This window comes from Ceratosolen solmsi, unplaced genomic scaffold, assembly GCF_000503995.2.
Source record: "Ceratosolen solmsi marchali unplaced genomic scaffold, CerSol_1.0 scaffold13, whole genome shotgun sequence".
NCBI lineage: Eukaryota > Metazoa > Arthropoda > Insecta > Hymenoptera > Agaonidae > Ceratosolen > Ceratosolen solmsi.
Genome location: NW_011948418.1, coordinates 1,893,998 through 1,921,219, shown reverse-complemented (window position 1 = coordinate 1,921,219; position 27,222 = coordinate 1,893,998). Strand labels below are relative to the sequence as shown.

Sequence of the window (27,222 nt, the reverse complement as noted above, 5' to 3'; positions counted from 1 at the left end):
CTTCGTTCCTCTTACACTTCATTTTTAATTATATTAAGCGTTTAAATAATAAAAAGATTAACTACAAAAGAGTTTTAATAAAAAATTATTATGTGCTTGTATATTTTTGTGGGTGGGCGCGTGTGGTGTGTATGTGTGAATGATTGAGGGAGCGATGGGCATGAGTCAACAAATATTTTCGTCCTTGGATGAATAAATTTTTTTGGAATAAATTGGTTATATATAATTAAATCGATTCTTATATAGAAGAAAATAACTCGTCAACTGCAGCAATATAAGTATTATATGTATACGCATTTTTTTTATTAATGTAATTTCAAATTATGAAACTGTCTAGTTACTTTTACACTATCATATTTTTATGAATTTTATTATAATTTCCGTTTGCCTTTTAGACATAATAATATTAGTTTTTTATTTACATGGATATTAATTAGAAATATTTCTACGAAATTCATGCATTAGATAAACAATTTTAACAGTAAGAAATAAATATTTGCTATTTCCTATTATATCTCGCTAAATAAGTAATAAACTGTTGTTTATTGTCATCATTTTACATTCATCTATCTTCTATGACATTTGTTTTTCTCTTGTTGGGGATATAAATCCCCTTTAGGGACGCGAATATGCATTAAATAACAGTCGTGATACGTTTATAGTCAAAACCTCGAAATTCGTAGTGTGCGTGAGTAAATTTATTTTTCGGTCTCAGTCGAGAGGCCGTTTCATTGGTATGCACAGGATATCCGTGTATACTCGCGTATCGCTGATCTGCTGTTGGTCGCTAAATTTAACGTCCAGCCGCAACTTCCGTCTGTCTTACGAACCTTGAATTCAGTGGGCGAGTCTCGGGGTAAGAAAATACAATGCGAACGACTGCAACTTCCGTCAACGAGTGTATAAATCTTACCCCTCTGTTTTAATTGTTTAAGCTAATGTTTAAGAATTACCATTAACATTTCAATATAAACTAAATTCTAATTATTGAATATAATAGGCGTAATACGTACCTCCGATACGTACCTTAGAGTTTAGTAATGACACTTTCGGTAATTGCGGTAAGTGTTAGATTATCCATACTAAATGTTAACCCGCTAATATAAAATTTTACTGTTCTATGCATTGCTTTGGGTAAATCATAATTTCAATTGTTGTGATCTATTCATTTATTTCTCGGAGATCTCTCGTTGCTAGTGAACACTAGATAATATAGAAAATTATTAGAATAGTCATTTAGGTAGGGAATTAATTAATCCGTGTATATCGATCGACGTTCAAATGCAAAAATATTACTGGCTTATTTTGACTAGATGGAGTCGTTTCTACAGATTTTATCATTGTCATAAATATGATTTAGATTCAAATGAAAAAAAAAAGGTTTTGTTATAGATTGGATGTAATGGTTCACTTTGTCGAAAAGAATTTTGATAGAATCAATTAATTTGTTTATATTTATACTAATAATAAAGTGTAAATCGAATATTTAATGTATTCATACTTGCATTAATTTTATATCAATATTTCAAGCTTTTTAAATTCTACTTTCCGATATATTTTGTATGTTCGTTTACCGAAATATTAATTATAAATATTAAATAATGCCCATTTAATAAATAGAATTTTTCCTTCAAATATTTGTAATCGTACTTATGAATTAACGATTCATTCAATGCTAGCAATATATTATTTACAATGAAAGGATATAATAAAACGATACTACTACTAATAAATTTCAACAGTTTTAAATTATTTTGTATCATTTGCTTATAGACGGAGAATTTTCAAAATAATTTCACGTCAAACGGCCTATTTTTAGCTTCAATCAATACTTTGGTAATTATGATTTAAAAGGCATTAGTCACTTACCGTCACTTTCCATATCACTGAATAAAAAGACCCTCAGCTTAATTTATGGCAAAATTATTAAATAAATATATATTATATATGTAGAATAGATTGTTTGCGTAATAAACTAAAAGAAGCTTTACACGAAATAAGTAAAATTTCACTGTCGAATATTATCCGTGTACCATTTGTTCCTAAACCTCTATTTTTCTCACTAATCCTCTGCCTACGTAAATAGAGCTCGGTGATATACGTGACCGTTCGATATTCTTCTTTAGCCATCTTTTCTCGTGGCTGCCATAGTCACCGACGCCGATATTGTGAATCAGTATGTCTCATTAATCTTTGCGGTCAAAGTCAATCAACTCATGTAACCGTTGATGTATACATCGATTAAATCTTGAGTTTAGCCGTCGTGTGTAATCAGTGTGGTAATACCACAGCTTTGGGGCGGAGTAACGTCACAGTGACGGATTTGCATTTCTCTATTTAGAGTTGTATATTTCTGATTACTTCCCTGCGCGTTTCAGCATCTATGTTTACAATGACGCGTGTCTATAAATCTGAGGATTTGTAGCGCACGGAAAATGTTACATCTTCGAGCTTAAGGTCTATTCATTATTGCATTGTTAGAGATATAATAAATTAATTGTATTTGTGCATTTATTAAAATTTCATTGAAAACAAACTAAACGTACAAAAGTTCTGTAAGATAAAGTTCTTTAATACTTAATAATTTAACTTTATCGAATTTTAATGGGTAATTATTGTAATGATTACAGGACAGATTCGGCACTGCATTAAAATTATAATAAAGTATCATTTGTAATACATTTAAATGTTTTCTTTCATTTAATTTTGCTCAAATTTCCAACAATTTAAATGGAAAGAATATTAAAATTGTTTATGTAGTTTTTATACATAAAAGATGCAATTTAAGATAATTTACAAATAAAATTTTTCAGAAAGAGAAAAACCTTTTCTTGTACATTATCTAACATATTTTGTCATTTTTTTTGTCGCTAATAACTAATTGCTATGACTATTGGCATACAATTACATTTCTATTTTTATTAACATATTAAATATGACTTTTATCCCTATTAATTCACATTTCTTATGATTTTCTAAATAATTTATAATTGCAGCTCATAAATATTAGGTAATATGTCACACGAAAGAGTATATTAATTAAATAATATTTCGTATTCATTCATGAATAAAATATTGGGATAAATGATTAAAACATAAAAATTTTAATTACTATTCCATCTATAATTTTAAACAACTGATAAAATTATGAACTATTACTAATAAATTAATAAAATAATATTAAAATTTTTATTTTTTTTTTAAGAGCCACCGCTTATAAGATGATGAAAGAAAGGGGAATTTACTTTACAATCAATTTTATTATAACAATAACATTCGTAAATTAAAAAAAAAAGGAGTGAACTTTCAATACAACTCTAAAATAATAAAAGTAAACGTGCTGAATGAACTTACATATATTTAAAGCTAATATAATTTCTTTTTTACCAAATACGTTAGAATGTCGCATATGATGCTAATTTACTGAATTCGTGGTTAATGGTTTTACGAGACACGAAGTTCATTATGAAATTAAAGACTTTCGATTGTTTTGAGAATGAGAGTACATACGTGACTTCTTCGGATTCTCGAATAATTTAATTCATAGTTTAAACGTAATATTTCATATTATAATATTAAAACAATTTATACATTATTTCTCAATTTTAATTTAACAAACAATTTTATTATAGTTAGTTCTGTTTTGTATAAACTTGTAATTCATATTATTTACAAATATTAAAATATGCATATATATGTATGTACTTAAATATGTATGTAAATAAATAAATAAATATATATATATATATATATATATATATATATATATGTAAATAAAAAATTGAAATAAATGAATTATTTAATTTTAAAAATAATTTTAAAGTACGAAAATTTATGATTGAAATTAAAAATCAAAGTAGTTAATATCGTCGATTAAACGGATTGATTTTATTTCTAATTAAATATATTAAAAATTAGTAATAAGGAAAATATAAGTTGATACAATTTTTTTTTAAATACTGTATGTATGTAAAGTATTTTTATAAAATGAAATTAATTTTGCAGGTATATATTAGTACTATAATTTAAAATTAGATCTTTCTTATTTTACTGAAATGTCTGCCCTATGAAAATCCATTAACCACTTACTATTTTGATTAGTAGATCAGAGGCTAAAGATATTTGTCTAATACATTAATTCGTAAAATTAATTGAAGTAATATGATTTCACAATATATCGCACGTAATTTATAATTTTAAACTTGCCCTTAAACTGACTTAATTGCTTGTTGATTATGTAACGGCTCTACAAATTTGTATTGATAGAAAATACAGTCTGTCTTTCAAGGAGATTATCCTTAGCTTAAATGTTTAACCCCTAATTCTTTGCATAAAAAAGAAGAATTACGATATAAATTACCTGATTAAAGTCTTAATTAATTTTGCATGTGCATTCATTCACTTTCCATTTTTTAATCAAGATAAATTATGTAAAAAAATTAATTATTAGGAATAAGAGGCAGAGGAAAAGAAAGAGAAATATAAAAGGAAAAGAGAATTTCTGGGAATTGGTGTACTAATTCTTATTTCTCGAATAAAAAGGATTGGAGCTCAACCAGTTTGAAAATACTAAAACGTTTTTCACTCATGTTTTCTTCTTTGTTTCATCAAGCGAATCGTTCTAATGGAAATAAATTTTCACGTTATTATTACATCGCTTAATCACGCCAATTGATGGAAGTAAATTGCTTATCTGAGATAGATATATATAAAATGAGCTTTATTTCCATCGTGCGGAAGTATTTATTTCTAACACTACACTTATTACACAGATAAGAGTCTATAAAATTATTAAATTACTCATTTTTATTTCTCTTGTATTAATTTATGTAAACTGAAATTTGAACGTAATTTTTTTATATTCCCTTTCACATCGACTTTCATTCGTTGTAAATAATGCAACATATTGTGCATGAAATGATTGCATTATTTAAATTTAGAAACATAAATATTTAGTAATCAAGGAAGTAACATTTATTTTGTTTATTGATTTATCATTATGTTTTGAAAAAAATTTGAAAAATGTTTTAATTATGTATATTAAATAAGTAGAGTAGTAATGAAATATAAAATCTTCTCACCTATGATTATGTTTTCGAAAGTTTTATAGTCTAAAAATAAAAAAAAAAATTTATATGTAATGAAAAGATAAGTATTTGAGGCAATAGAGAAAATGTAAATCCAGTGATGAGCATAGGAAAAGTCAAAAGTCAAAAGTCAAAAGTCAAAAGTCAAAAGTCAAAAGTAATATACATAAGCTACATTTTAACATTTGTTATTTTTTCTCTTTTCTCCTTGTTCGCTCTTTTATTTTACAATAATAATTTTTCTACAATTTTACTGAACCTTATATTATATAAAAGCACAACCTTTATCCATACTCTATATTTCTCTTTACTATCTTTCCCTTTTTCATGTTTCCATATACGTACACACGTTCCTCTGCATCATATTAAATCGAAACAAAAGTGCGATAATTGGTTGGGAATTTTCGTTCAGATTCTTTTGGAAAAAGTAGAACAAAGGAATCGTCAATGCAAAAACGAGTAAATATAACGCGATAGCGTAATAATATTAGAATTGATTTATTCTTAAAGTAATTGTAAATGTTTGTATAGTTTGATTATAAGGATATTAGCAAAATTGAATAGTGTAAGATGTTACTTCTAGTGAAGTTGAAAAATTGTATTTAATAATTTTAAAGAGTACATATTATTTTTAATATTAACCTTTTATTTTTCAATGCATTTATTTGTAGGTGAGGAATCTTTTTGTACATATATCATATTTCATCGTGCTAAAAAATAAATAATCAATGCTTTATGGTTAAATTTAAGGATACTCGACGTTTCCTTTGTTATCCATGTTGTTATTTTTAATAATCGTCTATTTCTATTACGAGTATTGGATAAATATTTGTTCATTTGTTTTATACTCTATACATAATTTATACAATTATAATTAATATTTACAAAACGAATTCATTTATTACGCTAATTAATTTCTTATTTATGAAAAATTGAATTTCAGATAAGTTGGATATCTTGTAAAATTGTTTACGATCTAAACGAATAATCTAATTTCAATTATATTAAATTTCTTATTTGGCGGCATTAAATTTTGTCGTTGAAATTTACACCTTTCGATAACTTGCAGCATTAAGACGTATAAATCCTCGAAGATAGTAATTAATGAAGTGATGCAAAAACTTTTCTTTTGCTCAATTAATTTATTATGCCTGGACCCAGACACATTGCTATATATACCTATAGGACATTAAATGGATCTAGAAGGCGCCAATGTCGTTGGCGCCGTGATGTCTTGAAAAATTTGCTTCAAAATCACGCTCATTCGGCCATCTATCCATCCCTAAGATGGAAAATACGGTTAACTTAGGTTCGCGACGTTGTTTAAGTTATATCGCTATTACGGTTGAAAGTGTTAGGTAGAAGAAAAAAATGGGGTAATTTTCTTTCTATTTTTTTCTTTCATTAGGCTTTACGACGATTGGCTCATTTATGCTTGCATTATTATAACTTATATTAGTGTTTGTTAATAAACCCACATATTATAAAGTTCAATGTGTCCATTATATATTTGCTTAATATTAGAACAAACATCTTTGTTAAAAGTGAGGGGGATATGGAATTTATGCAATGTATTTAGACATAAATTTACACATAAATAAAAACTAGAAAAGAATTTGTGTGAAATGGAAATAAGTAGATGAAATTTTCAGACTGCAATGACTACTTCTTCATAATTTCGACTTTCAGTATATTGAAATTTATACTATATTACATTCAATTTAGGATAATTAAAGAATAGTTTAAACTATCTAGATATATATATATTATTATTCTATTACTAATAAGTAATATCATTAATTGCACTTTTTTCAATTACCATTGTATGTCAATTTTAAAATATGTTTAAATGGTTGAAGCTTTAATATACCTAATTTTATATTTTCATTACGTAGATCACTAATTTTGTAAAAAGGAGAGTTAGTATTTATTAACAAAAAAATATACGCAATAAATATATCAAAGAAATTATCTATAATTTACGTAGTTCAAAGAATTTATTTGTTACTGGATACTAGTGACATTTTAATTGTCTTGAACTCGACGACGACATCTCGACTTTAGAATTTATTGTACTGAATGCAATACTATTCAAAGAATTTGTTGAACTTAGAAGAATAATTATATATTATTATAAATGAACTTTTTAAAATAGAAGAAAATTTATTGTAAAAAAATAAAATGTAAAAGTCATAATAAGTAAAATTTTTATTTTATGAAAAATAGAGCGTGCGAAGACAATAATTATTCCTTTATTAAAATATAAAATAGAAATAAAAAATTATTATAAAAGATAAGATTTGAAGAATTGAATTTATAGAAAAATATAATCTCAAATTATATTAATTTGGTACATATGTATATATACGTGTATATATATATATATATATATATATATATATATATGAATTTATAAATATTTAAAAAAAAAGAAAAAAAAGAAAAAAAAATGAATGAAACAGTGAATATCCATATTAGAAAAACTTTGTAAATATTAATTACCAGATCATTGGTCCCGCGTTTACCAAATGTCCCTCAAGTTCTAAATATATGATTAAGGGAAATGTCAAGGAGTCATAAAATTATGTTTATAGTCAAAATAAATATTGTCAATGCAGAATCTATTCTATGCAGAAGAATACTTAAATAAATAATATAGATAATATGATTCTATATCTCGACTGTTATAAACATTATTATTTAAATATGAAAACAGGATCCTTTAATAAAATGAATGCATTATTAAAAATAAGAAATTTATTTATTGCAATTTGATAGGATGAGACTGGTTTTATAATGAATACATAATATAAAGAATAAACAGTATTTTATTACACATTGATATCAAATAAATATATTCTTAAATGCTTCATATAAATAAAGTAGACATTAAAATATGACTCGATGCTTTTAACAAGCAAAACATAAACGTTTCGTTGTTTACTTAAATCCTATGTTCATTTTATTTGTAAAATAAGGAAATCGATATTTATTACCCTATTTTCTAATCATTCATAAATCGACAAATTAAAATTAAAATACATATTCTTTATACACATTTTCTATTATAATCACGGATTATGTTGCAAATAATTATTTTATATAAAACTATTACTATTAGGTCATTAAATATTTTCCTCTTTTAAAAATATATATTGGTGCTAAAGAATTAAATAATTAATTAACGAACTAATGAATTTTAAAATATGATTTTATTGATCTAGAAAAGAAAACATAAGGAAATACTTATTTTAAATTATATTCATAACAAAATATGTTATGAATTTTTAATTATAATTAGAAATGTTTTGGGGATAACATAAAATAATTCAAAGGTATGAAGTTATGTACTAGGATACAAAAATCAGTTGTGATTAATTTCAATTAAATCGAAATTTTTAATTTCTATAATATATTTTGTAATGAAATTTATAAAAATTTACATCACCAACGTTCATATATTTTGTTCACAGAAAATTTATTAATGAAAAGATAATTTATGTATTTGCAACATCGAAAAGTCAATATTTAAAAAATAGTGAACGGAAATACATAGCGAATGACCTTGTAACTATAAAAAAACATACTAGGATTTGGAAATTCTTATACATAAACAAAATTGGTATTGAACATTATTTCGTATGGCTTTTTAAATATTTCGACAAATCATCGTTAATAGAAGTAGTCAGTAACTGAAAATTATCATGTTATATTTTACAGTTACATGTACTGCTTTAATCCCATTTTTTGTAAGACAGATAATATAGGATATTTTCTATTTTATTTATTTTTTTTATCATCCTATTTCTTATGCATTCTGATTCCCACGACTTCTTTTCTCACTCACTCATTCGTTAAATCACTTTTTATTTTTAACTTTTATTATTCTTTAAAACATATTTATTGTTACGTTACTTTTCTTATGGAAATATTCATTTACATGCATATCAGAACAAAAATATTACAATAGGACAGACGAGAATGAAAGTATGCGTAAAGCAAGAATATGAGTATTGTATTAATACATAAATAAATGGACAAAGTCAGAATAAATATTTATACACACCGACGTACTGCAACTATTTGTTCATTAATAATAGAATAACTTAATTTACTTAAACACTATTTAAACTTATCTTTTTCCTGGTTATTGTAAAGATCCAATAACTATTTAGAGAACATAAAATACCAAAATATTAATATCAGTTGATTTCTGTATAATTAATTAATTTGTACAATATTTTTAAAAATCGTTAGAAATCAGTTTGAAATATGTAAGACAATTATGTAAGACATATATATTACAATTGATAAGTAATGTCTTACAATTAATAATTATATATTTGATTTCAAAATTTAGGACAAAAATTTCTAAGAATTAAAAAATGTTTTAGTTAACAATTTGAAATAATACTTTTAATTTATGTAAAGATATATTTGTTAATGACAAAAATGTAAATATCTAAAATTAAAATACATGATTATCTGATTTTTAAAATAGAATTAACCTCATGTTGACTATAATTAATAAACAAAAGTTTATTATAATTAATAACATAAATTTATATATACTCTTCGTTATTTTTTTTTATATATTCAATGAACTTTATGGAAAATATATTTTTAAATTGAAATAGCCATTGAGAAAATTTAATATATTATTTATTACATTAATAATATAATCATATTTACAATGTTCATAGCTGATCTTAACTTTTTATTTTGAGTAGTTCATATATACTCGTAATTTGTTACTGAAAAAACTAACTATAAACATTATTCGTAAAAATAGCTTATTACCAATGGTGTCTATCAATGTAGTTATTGACAGTTTCAGATAGCATTTAAATTTTTTAATTTCTAGAAAGAAAAATTAGCTGAATTATATAACTATAATTTTTTCTTTACTAATGTCATATTTTTATCAAATATCTCTATTAAATAAGTATATATATAGGTTCGTTAAGCCAAAATTGGCTTTCATACTACATATATTTTTTATATTTCATACATTTATATAAAAATGCAGAAGATAGAAAGAAATTGGAACGACGGGAAAACATCTAAAATAGGTCTAACATTAATTTCATTTCGACGAAAAATTTTCGTTATTTTCTATTCCGTTTTCTACCTCTACACCGAACGGAAAAAATATAAAATAAATTTGCCTTGTATTTACTGATCGATACTGCTGTGAATTTTTTTTTTAAATATCATTGCAATTCTCTAATTGCATTCAAAACTCTCTACTCACAAGCAAATTTGTATTCATATAATTTTTAATAATACTAGTGTGTATACTATATAGCTTAAAAATTAGTAATTAACATCATTTACAATCAAAATAAACCTAAACCAAAGGTATTTCATAAATTTTCAAACGACTACTTTTATTGATTAAAAAAAAAAAAAAAAAAAAAAAAAAAGAAAAAGATATGACTTTAAAATTTAATTATATATGTCTTGCATAGTTTAATTAACTAATGATTTATCTGGCTATACAGGGAGTAGAAAGTAAATGAAATATAAAATTAAATATAAATAATTAAATCATATCTAAATAAAAATATAAAATATAAAATATAGATATTAAGTACATTCAAATATTTCAAATTATTATATTTATCGTCATGATTTTTATTCTATTTTGTTTATTCCATTCATTATTTACTATAAGAATTCTTTTTCTCATGTATTAATTTATATACGCGCGCGCACGTGTGTGTCAGTTTTAATTGAAAATATATTATGTACATCAGCCTATTACGTAATTTCTTTTGCTATGTTATTTTCATTCGTAAATGTACTTTTATATATTTACTTTTTAAAAATCTATTAAAGATCAATAATTTATTTGCTGATACATACATATAAGATTTTGGTAATTGGTTGTATTAAAATGTACAACACTCTGCTTATAAGTGAACATTTGTATTAATTAACATAGGCTTATTACTCTTGATAAGCAATATAAACGTTGTGAAATATAAGAAAAATAGGTAGTTAAACAGACAGAGAGAACGTAACAAGTATAGGAAAAAGTTTATAACTTTATTCATTTTTCTGGCATTGTTAGTTATAAATATTTTAGTTTAAGCTTCGGAATAGGTGCTCAGCCCAACAAGAGTTATACTCTGCCGGTTTTCTGCTGCTGGTTGGATGACGACGACTCGTATAGTTCATTTCATTTTTGCTTTTTTAGAAAGTACTCTGCACGTTCTGAAACTGCCAAAACCATATGCTCCATTTCGTTTTATTCGTACATATCTTTCTGCATACACGAATGTTTCATATACAACGCGCTACGACCGTTTATAGTACCGAAAATATTTGTGATCTACGGGCTCTTATTTACATTTAACGTCGAAAAAATGATCAAAGTGAAAGTCGAAACAACACAAAATAACAAAGAAGGCCTTCATACATATGTAAAAGTGACGTATACGTAAGTTTATATACATATACGTATAATAAAATAGACGGTGAAAGAGTACGTGCGTAATCGTGCACGTGTGACGTCGTGGGTTGATGTGTGCGTGTATGAGTGCACGCGTGCACGCGTGCGTGCGTGTATGCGTGTGTTTGAGCATGTGGGTGGGATTGATAGATAGATAGGTAGGTAGATAGGTAGATAGTTAGGTAGGTAGATAGGTAGATAGGTGCAGACAGACAGACAGACAGACAGACAGACAGACAGACAGACAGACAGACAGACAGACAGACAGACAGACAGACAGACAGACAGAGGGTGAGGGGTGGTGGGGGTGAGAGCTAGGCTGAAGAATAGAAAAAACTTGGGTGGTTCGTTTGGCAGAGACTCCGGTAATTTTGTTTGGACGCGTCGAGTTCGGACAAGCGAGAGAGCACGTCTCTCTTATTCTCCACCCTTTGGTATTTTTCTAGCTGTTGAAGAGTTGTTGAAGCAGGTCACGTCTTACGAAAACCGCGAAGCCTGAACGCTATGGCTCGCCGTAGTCTCGCGGCTTCGCTCCTTTCGTCTCTTTCGTCTATCTCGTTTTCTTTATTCTTCTCTCCTGTCCGGTTTGATTTTCGACTGTCTTTTATTTATTGTTCGTACGGTATCAAACCGGTGCCATGAATCACTTTACTTTTATTATATTTCCCCTTGCCGTATCGTCCCGTTCATTGCAACGATGATTTATCATACATCCTTGTAGGACCGACAAGGAGGTGGTGGACCGCTCCAAGTACCATTTTCTCGGCAGGTAGGCTTCCGAACGGGTTCAAGGGGGGTTACGTAGCCAGGGGAGCAGGTCACCTGTATCGTATCGCCAGATTTATACCAAAACTTTAATGGAGCTATACGACCGTGGAGCGGATCGCCAGGATATGGACATCTTACTTCACCTGCGAACAAAGCAATCGACATCACTTTATGATTTACGTGTTATAGTAAATAAAGAATAGAAGGATAAATATAGATTAATGGATGCAGTGTGGACTTTAGATCGGTATATTAGATAGCGCAATGTAGTTTTTAACTTCTTGTTTTCTTTTTTTTTTTTTTTTCTATACGATTATAAAAGTCTGCATTTTCATTTCTACACGTATTTGTAGATATTTCGAATTAAGAAATTACATATTGATGAAATTAAGTTTGAAAATATTTTTTATTCGCTTGAAAATCAAGGATTAATTTGTATTTTACAGTTTTTATTAAGAGGACGATGTCGTTCCAATTAGAAAAAAACGCTAAATAAAATATTACTTGGAAAATGATTTCAATCAGTGTATTGTGTTTGAATATTTGTATAAATAAATTACTTGAAATTAAATGAAAATTAATAGGAATAGATTAATTAGTAGAATCGAAACTTTTTAATTAATTACTTACGAAATTTTATTCTCGTTATAAAGTATAAAAATCTAAAATATAAATATTAAAAATAAAAATAAAAATATAGAGTGTGAATACTTTGAGCGTATTTTTTTATTTAAAATTGGCATACCACTGTACAGCGATAAGGTAAAGTAATAAAATCAAGAAGTCAATAATATTGTAGAATTAATTGTATAATCTGCAAATTAAATTATTCGCTTAGGAATCATGATTAATTTATGATATCATTCTCATACTCGTGGTATCACTAAATTTATTAATCATTTTAATGAATAAAATTAATTTATATTTAATAAATAGTAGTAGTAGTAATATGGCAATACAATGTACTGACAAACGTTAATCGTGCAAAGGTAAGAGCATCTTGTTACCTCGTGACATGAGACTAATTTAAAATTAAACTGCGTCAAGTAAGTATTGAATTATAGCGATACTCAGTGTAAAATATTTACAGTATAAATATGTAAATTGATCTCTCGATCTATGTTTTATAATAGGAATATTGCGAGTGCATGTGTTGATTATTTAAAAAATATTATTCAACGAAAAACACGACTGACTTTTTTATTTTTTAAAAAAAAAGAGCATTCCAGGTGATATTAACGTATTATTTTCAGTAAAGAATTTAAATTGTAGTAATTTATGAAAATTTCAATATTTTTCTTAATATTTTATTCTTAAATTGCAAATGAAAATATTGATTTAAACTCCATATCTATCTTATAATGTTAAATATATATGATATTTATGGATGCTCTTTATGATGTATTTATATAAACAGAAACTGTAAATATTTTATACTTTTAATATAATATTATAAGAAATGTAATTGTAATGTAATGTAATGTATTATAAGAAGTAATTCAACCGTAAAATTCTAAAATTTCTATTAGCTCAATTGATATTGATATTAGATAAAATAAATCCAAATTAGACATATTATTTATATGTTCTATCCTTATGCCATACCGTACAAATTATAAAAGTTTATTAATATTTAAATTTTCGAAATGTAGTTTATTAGCTTACAAACTTTTTAATTATTAAGAAACATAAAGTACATATTTATATTTTAAAGTTGTTCCTTTCATCATTACAATTAATTTATTACAGGCAGAAATAATTTTGGCCCCTATTATTCGAAAACATATTACATCAACGGATTACTTAACTGCAGACATTATTTTGTTTATAATTAATTAATTATAAAAATAAGAGTTTTGTACATTCATTATTTTATTTATGTCGAGTGATAAATTGAAATTACGTTTACTCGAGTAAATAACTTTCGAAATGCCTGCCCGACAAAGCAATTATTGGGCAAGTCCAAAGGAAGTAAGAACGAGACATAGATAGATAGATGGATAGATAGATAGACAGAGAGAGAGAGAGAGAGAGAGAGAGAGAGAGAGAGAGAGAGAAAGAGAGAGAGATATATCGATTGAAATATAGTGAGAACAGGCTTGGGAGAGAAGGACGACTAAGAGAAGTGATATATGTGTGCGTTGATCGTATCCAAATTTTATAGTCTTAGTCAGTCTATCTGCACACTTGTATAAAACTATATGATAACATTGAACGGAAGGGTTTAGATGTGTTACAAGCACACGTGAATCATAGAAGGGATTCGAAAGTAGTGGACAGAGGGACGGAAAATGAATGAACTCGTAAAGGTAGAGTTGGATGTTGGAACGGATATTGCTTTCGTGGTTTCTTCCGCTTCAACAGTTACGACTCCATCGTGATTATCCATTTCGTGTAAAGAACAAGAACAAGACAAGAATGATGGTATTCCCTTGTCTTGTAAATTGATTTTATTCTGGTACAAAAATGTTGCGTTATACGAGTTTTAGGGGCGAAACAAAGTTTTTGAGATGGTATCTCGAAATATTCTTTTAATAGATTTAATCAATTTCATCATTTCCCTCCAGATATTATGGAACGAACGCCGCTCAGAATGAAGTTGCGAACGTGTTTGTACTTTTTGACGTTTCACCTATGAAACACGATGCGATGACATGATATAATTGGAGTAAAGTAACCAATCATCGCTGCAAGTCATATTAATAATAATCATTACTTTACTACTAATCGTATAATGAAAATCAAGTTCATTCAATACTTTATTTTTACTTTATAATATAAGCCAATAAGCCTAGTGAAAAAGTTAAAATCAACAAAACTGTAAATGGATACAGTCACACCGATATGGATGGTATTTCATACAGATAGACGAGAAAGAGTTAAATTACAAATGGCCGTACCAGTCAATCAAGAAATCCTTGAAAATTTAAAAATCTTAACCAGAAATGAAAGTACTGAATGATCCGCTCTCCCATTTCATTCTCATTTAACAAAACAATAATGATACTGAATACGCATAATAAAGAATGTCCATATAAGGGGAATTTCGCGGTAGAAATTAGAGTAGAAAGTTGAGAGCGGCGAGTTGTTATTCACTCCTCGGGGAATGAATCTTTAAAAAAAATTATCTATCCAACACATTAATCGAGTTAGCCCGAAGATAAAACTTACAAACAGGCGATTGATGCGACCACGTGCCATTCTCCGTGCAGATAATGGAAGCCTGGCCGATGAGCTGGTGACCTGGAAGGCAAGAGAAGCGCACGAGAGCTCCCACTCGGTGCGTCCGGTCCCGCCGCCTGCTCGGATACTCTTGGCGATGCTCGTGTTCGAGGATACGCCCGTTTGTCGGCATCGATGGCGTCGCGCAGGTAATCTCTAAAACAAGCCAATTTTTCATTATTCTTTTATATCTTAATATTCTCACTTATTGCCCTTATCGTCCTGAGACGACCTCCTCTACGTCCTACTTGCGAGGAAGTAAAATTAATATTAGCCTATTATTTTATAATTCAATCTCATCCGAGCCTAAATCACCTTAACTACTTTACAATTTGAATATCGTGAAGAAAATTGAAATAGCTTATGCTATAATTTGTTTATGCTAATATTTTCTTTATATTTTCTTTTTTGTGTTGTTTTTCATTACTCTTTATTTAGTCTAAGCTTTCTAAGAAGAAAATGTGAAATGCCATCTCACTCATTAAAATACATGTCGTCTTGATAAAGTCAAATGTTTATTCCAGTCTTATCGTCCTTTTAAAATGATAATTAAATTTCAATAATGGTGTTAGACAATCTTCCACTACTACAACTACTACTACTACTACTACTACTACTACTACTACTACTACTACTACTAATACTACTAATACTACTAATACCATTGTCACCACTACCATTTCTGCTACTGCTACTGTTACCGCCATTATTATTATGATTATTAGCATATGTAAAATAAAGGAAGTAAAATGCTACCAATTGGCAAGTCATCGTGCAACTTTATTATTATTATTGTTTTTTTTTTCTTCATATTTTCCTCAATTCATATATTTTCTTTGTTTTTTCATAATAGGCTGGTAAAAGTTGCTCGCTACATTTACATTCACATATATTAGTACACAATGTAGCATCGTCTTACTTTTGAAAATTTTCTTAGTTATGAGAAGAATGCAATTCGGGTGTCAACTTTCCCATGAAAAGCCGCGCATTTTCAAAGGAAGAAAGTGTAAAGAAAAGGGGTAGAATGAAGTATAAAAGAATTGGTAAAATAGGGTCAAAAGAAGGGAAAAAAGAGTAAAAAGAAAATTGAGAATAGAAGATGAATGTAAGGAGGAAGGTGAAAGGAGAAAAGAGTCTCGAAAACTTACAAAATACAGAAGCAAGTGGGAAATGTGAATGAGAGACAGAAAAGGTGGATGTAAAAGAGTAAATAAGACGGAGAGAGAGACAGAGAGAGAGAGAGAGAGAGAGAAAACTTAGAGGACGGCGTGGTAGGTTTGTGGGGAAACGGTAAATAAGAAGCGTAAGTGAAGAGGCGGCTGAAAGTTTTCGAGAAAAGCTTCCAGTTAAAGGATTGCTAGAGTTATATACGCACACAAACATACCGCATGATCCGCTGAAAGCATTCTTTTATTTCAAAGCATAAGATGGTATTGTGCGTTGCTAAAAATATTTCCATGTATAAAGTTATGCCTGCTTGAATTAAGAAATTGACTTTTTATTTTCTCGGGGAACCTATTTTTATGAGTGTATTCGGACTTTTTATATTCGGACGGTTTTTCTACATTGACAGCGCATTGTAATTTAATTATCTAACAAAATTATATTTAGTTAATATTATGAAAATATTGTTCTTCGCCATTTTTTCCCCATTTCACCTTGCCATTTTATATTTTATGTCTTCATGCCGGTAATTTACCTAATATTTTCCATTTTTATAATCCAAACGTCGGCTGTAAATTAACAATTACTTTTTGTATCGCAATGATAATTATTATCTGATTTTTTTAATCCACAAAATAAATGTATTTAATAATAATAAGCAAGAAATAAAAATTGTTTTTTTTGCATTATTTATTGATATATTACTTATCGTAAATCTTTTATTCCCAAAGCTTAACTTATATACTTTATTATCGATTTTTATTGATTTGTCGAAAAAATATTTTGATAGAGTTACTTAAAATAAAAATAAATCTAACTATAGGAGAAGAGTAAATTGGTTAGAGATATAGAGAATAGATTTTTTGAAGAACGAGATGCAACTGTTTCATTCATAATTATTGAAAAAGCTATCTCTATAACATGCTGTGATAATATTTGAAATTTTAAAAAACTGTAAAAAAATTTTGACTTTTCCTATAAATAGTCGTAATAAATTTAAATTAAAAAAAAAATCTGATTTTTATTGCTTTATATGCTGTCTTTGAAAATCCTTAAAATAAAATATGACATCATAGCGAAAAGTCCAACGTAAATCGAAAAATACCAATTTTTTCACTGAAACGAGACCTCCACATTCGCGTTGTTAAATGAAGTGAACATTAAGCGTATACATTTTGGAATTTATTGAATAAGGCGAAAAGAATGCGAATGTAAGTTTGTCGCAGCTTAGGTGTTTTCACTTCGTTGCATAATAGCTAGAGAAGATATAATGTTCTCAGCGCAATTAAATGCAAGGGAAGAAGCGAATGAAATTTCTGTCTTCGTTTTATTACTTTTACAGCGAGAGAACGAAGAAAACAAGGAATAAATTTATTTGACAAATGTAGAAATAAATCGAAAAGCTTTTTTATTTTTCCCCTATTAATTGCATTCTATTATTAGGATCATTACTTCTATTACTAACGCTAGTCGTAAAAATTAAAAACTTTTAATTAACAACCTGTCAATAAAATATATGCTAAGTAGTAGTCTTGTAATTTGCACGATGTTGTTCCGAAATACGAGATTTTCAATGTAATTTTCCTTTAAAAAAAAAAAAAAAAATACCTGTATTTACCAACTTCAATCGTTGGATTTACGAACACTAATGCGTGGAACTAATGATTTTAATGGTGATAAAGTAGACTTAATTTAATGAAAGTGTATAGAAAAATCGGTCAAGTACGAAATTAGATTTTTCACTAGAGCATGTAGAGGCGAACAGCCTTATCGACTTGTTTCTACTTTTTGAATATAAAAATGCTTTTTCACATTAATAAATCAACATATACAGAAGAATTCAAATTGACGCAGAGTTATGAATTTCAATATTTCTTTTTAGTTAGTATTGTTTGGTTTTTTTCCTTCTCACTTAATTTTCCTTATTTTAGCAATGTGATCTTCTTTTCTCCAGACACATTTTCTTTTCATATACTATGCCTTTATTAACAGGAAATTTCGTTTTCTCATACTTATCAAATTTCATAATGTACGACGTAATCCTGCATATACAACACACAAAATGAAACTCCAGTGTTATTGCAGATATTTAGATAAATATTTCCTCCATGATATTTCACTTTATTTTCATGTTATCGATAGTCCATGCAATAATCTTTTTTTTCCTCCCTCGAATATATCAATACTACGTAAATCATGTTTCTTTATAATTTTCATTTGATAATCGTTATTTTGTGCGCATAACTCAAACATTGTTGATTAGTTCTAGCATGGCTATAAGTTTCAAGGGGTGAAGCTATATTGAGCTGTACAAATGTTGAAATCTGCTTTTCCGCAATTTCTCGACCGTGGGTGAGAAAATTTTGTTTTCTTTCTCCCGTTTAAAGTTTTCAGGTCACCGAGAAGCACGACAATTTACTTATTCGACTAAGAAACTACAGCTCATCACATCTCAGTGACTTAATTTTATACATTTAAAATTTTCTTGCTGCTGCTCTACAGCGACATAAGTTACTTTCGACGTAGCAATTTAAAATCTTACAAGGGTGTGGATCAGTTGGCTGAAAATTTCAACTTAAATCTTATAGTTTAACTCCTGTAAGACTGATTAAGCTGTTTACGCCATTTTTCAAGCTTTATCCTGGATTTAGCTTATGGATGATACAAAAGAGCTATAAAGAGGTATGTTTTTGTTAATTTAAAAAAGTTTTTGTTACATTTAAGTATTATCGTCTAGAGGGAGGATTTCAAGGATCTTCCATCTTCAATAGGGACTATTGTATCTCGTGCCTATCCGTATCTCGTTCAAGATTTTTATTATTACCTATAATTACATTATAATTCAAACTGCTATAGGAATACTAAAATGGATTGAAAAACCTTATTGAAACTTATAAATTCATGATATTATTTTGAATCATAGGAATAAAGTCTTACAGCTTATCAGAATCCGCTGTTGTACATTATACGATTAATGGTCTGAAAGACTTTCTCATACTTGTGCATTTCGTACGGCAAATGTATTGCATATGTTTATGTACGCATGTCATAATATACGTTTCAGTTAGTTATCTTCCATTTGTGTGGTTAAGAATTTTGTTAACAATATCGAAACAACTACAAACGTAATATTTAACGATACATTATACTTATATGAGGTATTCATGTAGAATGCTTGTTTATACATAACCTTATTTAAAATACTTACTGGATTTTACTTATTTATTGTTGGAATATTAATAATAGTCTCATAGTCTTATTGAATATTATACAGCAGCGATATACAGTACAATTGATAGATATTGATTTACTAAAAAACGATTTTTTTAACATTTCAAAAGCTATCGAGAAACAATGGCGTTAAAATGAAATACAAAAGCAAAAAACATTTTCCTTTATATAATTTGAAAAAATTCTTTTGTCGAATTTTTATGTAAAAAGTGAATTTTCATTATACTATGAATTGAAACTTTTAGAATTTAAGGAGTTTCAAAATATTATTTATGCTACTAACTTTTATTGAATTATATATCATGAACCATACGAGCTAAATATTTTACTTTGAAAATTCTTTACATAGTAGTATAATCCGTAAAATATTGTCTAATAGCCAATAACAATAATATACAAATTATTTATTATTTCTGTAATGTGAATCAATGTTCCATAAGATAACATCCACGAAATCTGCCATCTCAATTACGATTCACATTATATCCAATGAACTTCATAAATGTTTGTAATAAATAAAAATAGAAAATTATTGTCAAATAATCCGTATATCCGAAGTCATCGATTTAATATTAAATAATTATTTACTACTGATAAGACGTAAGAGAAATATATTAAAATAGTAAATAATAAATAGTATATAAAGCATTTGATAAAAAAATAATTATATAAATACGATAGAAAAATTAAAATTTTATATAAATAAATAAATTGTATGAAATGGTTAGACAAGTATTACGATTTATCACTATATATTTTCAAATAAAATAATTAAAAAGATATAATTGAAGATTCTTTACGTGGAATGATTATGTGAATAAAAATTTTTAATTACAATATCATTTTTCTTTATTTTTTGTAAATTTTTATTCATTCAAATTTTGTGAATTATAAATTATATTTAATTAATAGTTGTTCATATAATGTAATAAAAAATTATGTGCAAAAAAGTCATATATATATATATATATTCCTACACCATATTATAAATTAATTTTAAAATAATATTATTACAAAAACATTGGCATTAATACCATTAAATTTTCATTCGCTTATCATTGTATATCAATAATTACTATTTACAGAATAAACAATAACATTGTATATGTATGAAGCATATTTGAATAAGTTTGATCGATAAACACGAGAAGTTATTCTTAGATTCTTTATTACTAATTTGCTTTTACCTCGCCCATGTTATGATAATGACAGTTTGCGTTATATATATATATATATATATTGCGAATAATTTATAATATTGTTATACAGTATTCCATACGATGGTTTTAGAGGTAAATATTCTTTTTCAGATGATAAAAGATTTTAAAACTTAATAGCTTACATAAGAACGTCCCATAATTTTAATTATTAGACAAATTTAATTTAGCAAATAATTAAAATTTTATTTTATTAAAAACTTTTAAAATATGTTCTATTACAGTAATAAATGTTCTATATTTTTGAAATTTAATTATATCACTTTCACAAGTTTTGTGTAAAATAATCTGTCAAAACTATATGAAGTGAAAATTCGTTTATTACATGTCGAATAAAAAACTATACAAATTTGTGAGAACAAATTGAATATAATAAATTATTATTTTTTGAAAAAAAAAATATTATTTCGTATGTAATTAGATGAACGTATACTGGCTTTATAAATAGGTCATAATGATTTAATTTAGAATCGAAATATCTACATAAATATGTGACCCTTGAAGCACTACCGACTTTTATTCTGTAAAGAATACTTTGTGTACATATTATTATGCACTATAAAGTAATTTTGATGTAGAAAATATATTTACTTATAATTATGCATAAATATACTCTGGCTTTAACTAAATATTTATTTACATTCCGAGCAAAGTACTATATTAGCCAGTAACAATTCGAAACTAAACTAAACTGGATACCTTCCTTTATTTACAATTTGCAAATGAGAGTTTAAAAGTTTATGCGACAAAGCTATAAAATTAAGAAGTTTATTAGTGTTTCATCAAGATGGACCTAAAATAAATGCTAGGACAGAAGATAACAGTACTCACTTTTTAATCAATATGCTGGATTAAAGTTGCTAGGATAAGGGTTGCTTAAAAATTAATTACAAAGGCAGTATTCGAGTAAAGTACTATAATAAATCAAAGAGAATTCTTTTATCGATTTAGACAATATAAAGACATTAATATTGTATTGTTATATATAAAAAAAAAAAAACGTTTAAAATTAAAATTAGTCAATATAATTTCATATCAATAACATTATTATTTATTTTACAATTAATTGTATTTATTTAATTTTACTTGTTCATATTTTGTCACTTCTAAATAATAATAGATTATTTTCAAGTTCAGGTATATTAACACGACATAATTAACTATTAAACTAATTTCTCCATATCGTTTATAATAGAAAAGTTAAATAATTTTTGGCATTTAATATAATAATTAATTATGTTTAGCGAAAAAATAACATTTACATTAATATATCATTAGCTTATAAATTACATTTTTACATTCATTATAGCCATTTTGTAACGAATTACGTAATGTAGTTAATTAATTACATTCAACAGTTAATTGTATATTAACGGATAGTTATTATGTATTAATTAAACTGACAGTTAAAAATTAAGTAATGCTTTATTTACTGTCGATTGAAAACAGTTTTTCATTAAGATTTAAAATAGTTTTCTTTTTTAATCCGCTGATGGAAGAAAAATCATACTCTGTATTATTCGTTCATAATCATGTGAATGAATTTAATATTTAAGAAATAATATTTAATATATTCGAAATTTTATTACGATAATTTAATAAATCCACAGTATGTAGAAAAACATTGAATAAAATTTTATATCAATATTTTTAATATATCGTACTCTTCAAGTACTTGAATAAATGGAAGAAAATTTTCAATTATGCATGAATATTCATAATAATAACAAGAACAATAATAATGATAATTAACACAATTATTATGGATGTAGTTATGTAACTGATACAGGACTTTAATAAATAATATTCAAAGTAAAGAGTAGTTTTTTCTAAAGTTATCATGTGCAAATCAGGCAAAATTCTAGAGATGGTATGTTTAGTTCTTTTTGTTCTTTTTACACAAACTAAGAGTTTCTATGAAAAAAAAAAAAAAAAAAAAATAAATAAAAAAAAAACATTGAAAAATATAAAAAATTATTATATTTATATTAAAACTTGTTAAAAATTAAAGCTATATTCTACATTCGATCTCTACATATAATTTTACATCCAAATACACGTTTTAATGATTTTATTTCATGTTTAGTAACTTAAAAAAGTAACAAAGCTTAAATGATTTTTTCCATTAGATTTGATCGATTGATAATATAAGGAACCGCAACAGATGGCACAACGAGGCATCAATTTTGAATATTACAGTAAAATTACGAGAATCCATAGACAGTAATATTAAATATTTTTTTAAGGATAATTTAGTATACTTCGCGTATGTATTTATGTCCACCTACGGATTTCAAAAACCATGTTTAATTCTCCAAAATAGAATTTTTAATCCTTATAAACTTATCTCTTTGAATATATAAAAAATCTCTTTGAACTCATTTTTTATTGCCAATTTTTCATCAAGCTCAAATATATATATATATATATATATATATATATGATAATTAAAATATAACTATTTAGTAACGAAATGTCATTCAATTCAATTATTTTATATAAAAGCATTTTCAAGTCTCGAAAAGCATATTTTATCAATCGGCAATATTTTTAAATGGTAATAACGCATACTGACCTCGGACATGCACAGGCCCGTTCATGCATGCCAAAGAAACTCTACGAGATCCGTAAAAGATAGGTCGAGCGTGAAATTACAAAAACGGAAGGCAAACATTCAGTATAAGAAGGATTTGTTGACTTACCCGTGCATGTGGGTATCGATCCACTCCAAACCCCATCATCTCCACATCTAAGACTCTGGAGTCCACTGAGCTTATGACCCCACATACAGGTGAAGATCACTCGCCCACCATAAGTGTTGTTATGCTCTAGTACTTGCAGCTTCGGATTCATCGGCTGCACCGGTGCACAAATGATCGCCTTACAATGAGGCACTTCCGCCGACCATTTTCCTAAAGCAAGCCGAGGAGAGAGTGGGATAGTGAGAGAGTCGTTATGAAAGTTGCAATTATTATTTCAACGATTAAGTCATAGTCTAAGTTAAGTTGGACCATCATTTATGTAATTTACGTTATATGTAGTTGACGATTGAATAGAAATCGGTGCTATAATGAGTATATTTTTAATTCTATAAAAGAATGCATGAATTCAATATAATAATATTCCAGTGATTTATGATGAAAATGAAAATTTATTTTTTTTATTTTTTCAAATTCTATACCATAATTTTATGGATTAACATATATTAAATTGTTTTTTAATACAATATTACTTTATGCCATAATACAAATTTATCAATGAATTACGAAAAAATGATTTTGTAAGATGAAAGAATTCTCTGCTATAATACAAATTTATTGCTTTAACATCATTTACTCATAATGAATCATGATAAGTGAAAGAGATAGATAGGTAGATAGGTAGATAGATAGATATATAGATATATAGATAGATAGATAGATAGATAGATAGAGAGAGAGAGAGAGAGAGAGAGAGTGAGACAGGGACAGATTTAAACAAAGAAAGTATTATAATAATCTTATAATCAGCTATTAAATCCAATAGATAAATTACAGCCAATGTATAGTAAATTTTGTACAATTTATATTATTTAAAAATGTTATATTCGAATTTATTCAGCAATTTTTTATAGTACCAATTTTATTTATTCTCTATTTGAGTCTTTGTATAATCTATTAATATAATAGAAAATATGGCATAAGATTTTATTCGGCTATCTAAGGATAAATTCACGAATGTTTTTGCCAATGGTGTAGCTGACTATTAGTTGAAGAGGAAGACAAAGAAAAAGCGATATATATATAGTTATAATAGAGAAAATAATACATAGATTAGATAGATAGATATAGATAAATAATAAAAAATAAGGGTTTATGTTCAAGTGAATTAAGAAGTAATTTCATTATTAGTCACTGTCAAAGATATTAACATACAAGTTACAATGGCGAAAACTGACAGTAAGTTGTGTAATAACCAGATTAAGATCATTCGAAGTAGATAACTATTTTTTTAAGCATTACTTATTCAAATCTTTCTGATCAACAGACATTTAATGTAACTAATAGAATTTAATTAATATAAAGTTCATTTTCATTATTCATTAATAGTTAAAATATGTAAAATGATGTCAATGTCTTATTCTAGGAGTAAATAAAATATAAGTTTGTATAACACGTGTTTGGCATAAAATAATGTAAGTATAATATTAAATATATAAAATACCTTTAGAAATTTGAAAAAATGATTTAAGTGCTATTATATTGTTAACTTTAAACTTAAATAAATAAGAAGATTTATTTGAAATTTACATTGTGATTCTAAAATGGTAATTTAAGCGATATCAAATGTAAACTATAAATATTCATTAGTAATTTCATTTATCAAAATATCGAGGCTTAATCATTAAATATTAAATTGTAATTTCAAAATATATGTTATATTTAAATACAGAATTCTCTAATATTATATAATCTATTAACTTTTTTGACATATACTGTCTGCTTCATATATTCTTGAGACGATAGACTATCGCCAAAAAAATCAAAGTCGTACAGGTGAAAATTCATTTTCTATATTTTATAGGAATTAAATTTCAAAAAAAAAAAAAGAAAAATTATTGAAAATTATAATGTGAAACGCATAATATTTTATACTTTATGAAATCCTTTGAGTTTAATACAGAAGAATAATAAAATATTAAAAAGATATTAAAAAATATGGAGTATAGTTACCCTCACATTGCCATGATTTTGTTTATTTGTTCTCTCTCACTCTTTCTTATTCTTTCTGGTTTTTCTAGTAATATTGAATTCAACATGAAATTAAATAAAAGTTTTTTCGTCACATTCTAAGTTCGAAAGTTGGCAAGCATATGAAGAAACAAGAACAAAAAAAGAGAGAAAGAGAAGGACAACGAGAGAGAGAGAGAGAGAGAGAAGCATTTAGAAATGACCATTTATGTCATTATTGTTTTGTCTCATTTCTTGTAATTAATATATATATATATATATATATATATATATATATATATATTGATTGTACACATTATATACATAACAATCGGATAGAATGTATTATTGTGAGAATTTTATAACAAATTAAGAACTCTTTTGATATTTGTACTGAAAATTTAATTTATCCTCGTAGCGATTTCATTAAAACAATTTAACCATTTCAGTAATTTTCTATCAGGAGCCCTTACTAAAATAAACATAATTCCAAATAGTAAAACTTGCATTTGTCATGTGGCATTTATAATATAGTTTCATGGAGTTCGTTTCATAACTAAACAATTACGGAAAAAAATTAATGAACAGTAAAGTTTTAAAACAGAAATTTTAATATAACGAAAGAATATAATTAAATATCGTTAAATATAATTAGTTTTTCATTTTTCATTTTATTTAATAAAATAATTCCATCCACTTTCATTTAATCTGAAATAGCTCTCGATTTAGTCAATACTTTATTAGTTTTTTATTACTTTTTTATCCACGCCTGATCTTAATAAACAGTAAAGAAGACATGTCGCATCAATGTCAACCTTCAAGACTATCAACTGGATGGTTACTAAAAGTACTACAATATTGTGATCACCAGATACTTTGTGCGTATCTTTGCTTAACTGCGCCACAGTAATAAAACAACGCGTTTCATTTTTTATTTATATCATTTGTGTTTATTTGTTCTAAAAGTGCGAAACTAATTTCTTTGTTTGAATTATAAAATCTCGGTTAAAAATTCTAATATAATATTATTAGTTTCAATACTATATATATGATGTTTTCAATATTTATAAGTAGAATTAATAAACGTGAAGATTTTTCCTTTTTCTTCCAGTAACAAAGATAAATTATCTTATAACACCGGAGGAAACAAGCTGGAGTTACATAAAGTTGTATTATAAATCTAATACTGAGATTCCTATATCCAATTGCTATATTCTTTGCTATTCCGAATACAAACTTGAACGCGTACACGTACAAATATATATATGTATATATATATATATATATGTTCTACTCAATTTATAAAATTTTTAAAAAAATATATAAAAACATAAGCAAATATAAACATACGTAATTTATAGACTTTG

The 27,222-nt window shown here is 26.5% G+C and overlaps 1 protein-coding gene across 1 annotated transcript in view; it reads right to left on the bottom strand.

Moving 5' to 3' along the window:
- Positions 1 to 11,816: 11,816 nt before the first annotated feature.
- hig (locomotion-related protein hikaru genki) overlaps positions 11,817 to 27,222 on the bottom strand; it is a 52,021-nt gene continuing 36,615 nt past the window's right edge. Inside the window, exons 7-9 of the mRNA XM_011497231.1 lie at positions 23,849 to 24,058; positions 15,484 to 15,690; positions 11,817 to 12,455 (exon numbers count right to left, since the gene is read on the bottom strand). Of these exons, the coding sequence (XP_011495533.1) occupies positions 12,250 to 12,455; positions 15,484 to 15,690; positions 23,849 to 24,058 (623 nt within the window). The 3' untranslated portion in view covers positions 11,817 to 12,249. The remainder of the gene's footprint in view (positions 12,456 to 15,483; positions 15,691 to 23,848; positions 24,059 to 27,222) is intronic.